Source organism: Bombina bombina, chromosome 3 (genome assembly GCF_027579735.1).
Source record: "Bombina bombina isolate aBomBom1 chromosome 3, aBomBom1.pri, whole genome shotgun sequence".
NCBI lineage: Eukaryota > Metazoa > Chordata > Amphibia > Anura > Bombinatoridae > Bombina > Bombina bombina.
The window spans coordinates 734,755,114-734,758,382 of NC_069501.1; the positions used below are offsets into that span (position 1 = coordinate 734,755,114).

The following is a 3,269-nucleotide window of genomic DNA, read 5'->3' on the forward strand; positions in this document are numbered from 1 at the left end:
TTTAAATAGGAATAATTTAGGTAATAATTGTAGGTTTTATTTATATTTATTTTAATTATATTTAAGTTAGGGGGTGTTAGCGTTAGGGTTAGACTTAGATTTAGGGGTTAATAAATTTAATATAGTGGCGGCGACATTGGGGGCAGCAGATTAGGGGTTAATAAATGTAGGTAGGTGGCAGCGATGTTAGGGACAGCACATTAGGGGTTAATAATATTTAAATAATGTTTGCAAGGTGGGAGTGTGGCGGTTTAGGGGTTTATATGTTTATTATAGTGGCGGCGATGTCCGGAGCAGCAGATTAGGGGTTAATAATTAAATTTTAGTGTTTGCGATGCGGGAGGGCCTCGGTTTTGGGGTTAATAGGTAGTTTATGGGTGTTAGTGTACTTTTTAGCACTTTAGTTATGAGTTTTATGCTACAGCGTTGTAGTGTAAAACTCATAACTACTGACTTTAGAATTCTGTATGAATCTTGACGGGATAGAGTGTACCACTCACATTTTGGACTCCCAGGACAAGCTCGTAATACCGGCGCTATGGAAGTCCCATAGAAAAAAGACTGTATGCAATTTGCGTAAGTTGATTTGTGGTAAGGCCAAAAAAGTGTGCGGTGCCCATAAATCTGCAAGACTCGTAATACCAGCGGTAGTAAAAAAGCAGCGTTATGAGGCTTAATGCTGCTTTTTTACTCATAACGCAAGACTCGTAATCTAACCAACAATTTTTTTGAGTGTGGAATGGACGTTGTGTTACAGTCTCAAATGCTTGCTTTACAGCTATACCGACACGACTCGTAATATGCGTTCCTGGCCATTACGCTGGAATTGCCATTTTTTCAGCGTTTAAAGTCGTACAGCAACACTTGTAATCTAGCCAAATATGCGTTAAATATATACACACACGTGGGAGGAGGAGGTGGCGAAGGAGTAAGAATCTCCTACCCCCAGCTCCTCCGGCTCATACCGTCATACACAGGCCGGGGGTCCCACAGGAGACACCGAGCGGACGGTGATGGGTGTTGCCTCAGCTCTGCACAAGAAAAATGGCCATCACTGTGGATCGTATCAGAAATATGGGATTTCTTATACTGAGAATGGTCCTAAGATTTTCCTTTATGGTCATATACAACATGGTTGCTATTCCAACCTATGTATTATATTTGATAGCTCTGCAACCTGTCAGACTAATAAACAGAAAACTATTCTGGTCTATTGAAGGATTAATGTTTAAATGGCTTTTAGCAATGGTCGCCTCTTGGGGTTGGGCCGCTGGATATACAGATATCTTATGAATGAAATTTTGGGTTGAATCCTGATATAGAGGCATCAGACCCTTTCACTATTTTCTATATCATAAATTTGTTATGCATAAGTTAATAGTTGTTGAATGGGGAGATAATGTGCACTCAATTACAGAAGACAAAGCTGTAATGCTGGTGAATCATCAAGCAACAGGGGACGTCTGCACACTTATGTTTTGTCTCCAGGACAAAGGCTTGGTGGTTCGGCAAATGATGTGGCTGATGGATCATATATTCAAATACACAAATTTTGGGGTGGTATCTCTTGTACATGGGTATTTCTTTATCCGACAAGATAAAGCTTACCGTGACCAGCAGCTTGTTCTCCTTAAGCGACACCTAGAGATGTACTATAGGAGCCGGGATCGTAAATGGATAATTTTGTTTCCAGAGGGTGGCTTTTTCAGGAAAAGAAGGGAAACAAGACAAATGTACGCCAAGAAAAATAACTTGCCGTTTCTTAGGCATGTCACTCTTCCAAGACTGGGTGCTATGCAAGTTATCTTAAATACATTACAGACGCAGCAGGAAAATGGTATACTTGCTGGTGGAGAATCTTCTTTATTGGACAGAAAACCTAAAGGCCTGCAGTGGGTTATAGACACCACCATTGGATACCCGAATGCTGACCCTATGGACATCCAAACCTGGATTTTAGGCTACAGGGAACCAATGATCACACACGTGTACTACAGAATCTATCCAATCAAAGATATACCGATGGAGACAGAAGCATTGACAGATTGGTTATATCAACGGTTCGTTGAAAAGGAGGAGCTCTTGTCACATTTTTATGAAACAGGTGCTTTACCACCCCCACAGGGCCAAAAGAAAGCAGTATCAAGAGAGATGAAACTTAACCAGTGGCTTTTCCTGGTACAGTGTCTGGCGTTCTTGTCAGGCTACATGTGGTACTGCGTTCTTCACTATTTGTATAAGTGCTTATTTTGAAAGCAGAACAAGACTGAAGGACTCAAAATTTAGGTTTCTTTTAAGTTTCTGGCTCTTGCAAGAGAGCTTAATGTTATTTGTGCGATTGTGAAAACGCCACAGTCAAGAAAATAGCAGGCTCAAAAAAAAAAAAATTTCGGGGAGGTGGGGAGGGATGGGGTATTTTTTTTATTTTTATTTTTTAACCCCTTCTTGATCAGTGTCAGTGACCTGCTAATGTATTTTTATGAACTGCTAAAAGTGTAAAGCCCTCTAGAACTATTCCAAACTGAAATGGCAATGACCGTCATGAAGTGACTGTGCATCAAATTGTTATCACTAGGACGGTATTCAGCAGCCTCTTCTGTGACCAGTAGTCCTCTACAGCTGATGCAATTAGCTACAACCCCCAACCTCACTGAGCAGAAAATGGCACCCAAGTTTATTACGCATAATGGCAAAGAGGAGTCAAAACTGACACAGGACAATCATACCAGTACCGTCATACAAATTGTCCTTTTTCACAAAATCATTTGTTTACTTAAATTGAAAGAATCAGAATTATATCCTTGCTTTATATGTACAACAAAGCATCTGGTTTACGTGTGCAAATCTCTCTTGAAAATGTCTGTTTGCCTGTCAAGATTATTATTATATTTTTTTGTTTGTTTATGAAGCATTTTGTATGTAAATTTAAACTATGTAGTGTGTCCGCTTGCTCTGAGGCAGTGGACAGAAATCACCAGAAATCAACCAGATCAAATACAATCAGGTTGATTGACACCCCCTGCTAGCTGCCGATTGGCTGCGAATTTGCAGGTGGCAGCATTGCCCAGTAGTTCATAAGAACTGCTGGTGCAATGATAAATGCCGAGAGCGTATGCTGTTGGCATTTATCGATGTGCAGCGGACATGATCCGTTATATTGGATCATGTCCGCTCGCACAATCATAAATAGGCCACTAAGTGACAATAACACATACAAACAAAACAACATCTTGTAATCTGATAAATACATACATTAAAGGGAAAGAACA

General features: G+C 40.3%; 1 protein-coding gene across 1 annotated transcript; it reads left to right on the forward strand.

Annotated features, from left to right (window-relative positions):
- The first annotated feature begins 1,029 nt into the window (after positions 1–1,029).
- LOC128651900 (acyl-CoA:lysophosphatidylglycerol acyltransferase 1-like) lies at positions 1,030–2,253 on the forward strand. Its single transcript, XM_053704867.1, has 2 exons — positions 1,030–1,280; positions 1,380–2,253. Exons 1-2 carry the CDS (start codon positions 1,045–1,047, stop codon positions 2,251–2,253), a joined length of 1,110 nt encoding a protein of 369 aa, XP_053560842.1. The 5' UTR covers positions 1,030–1,044.
- Positions 2,254–3,269: the final 1,016 nt, after the last annotated feature.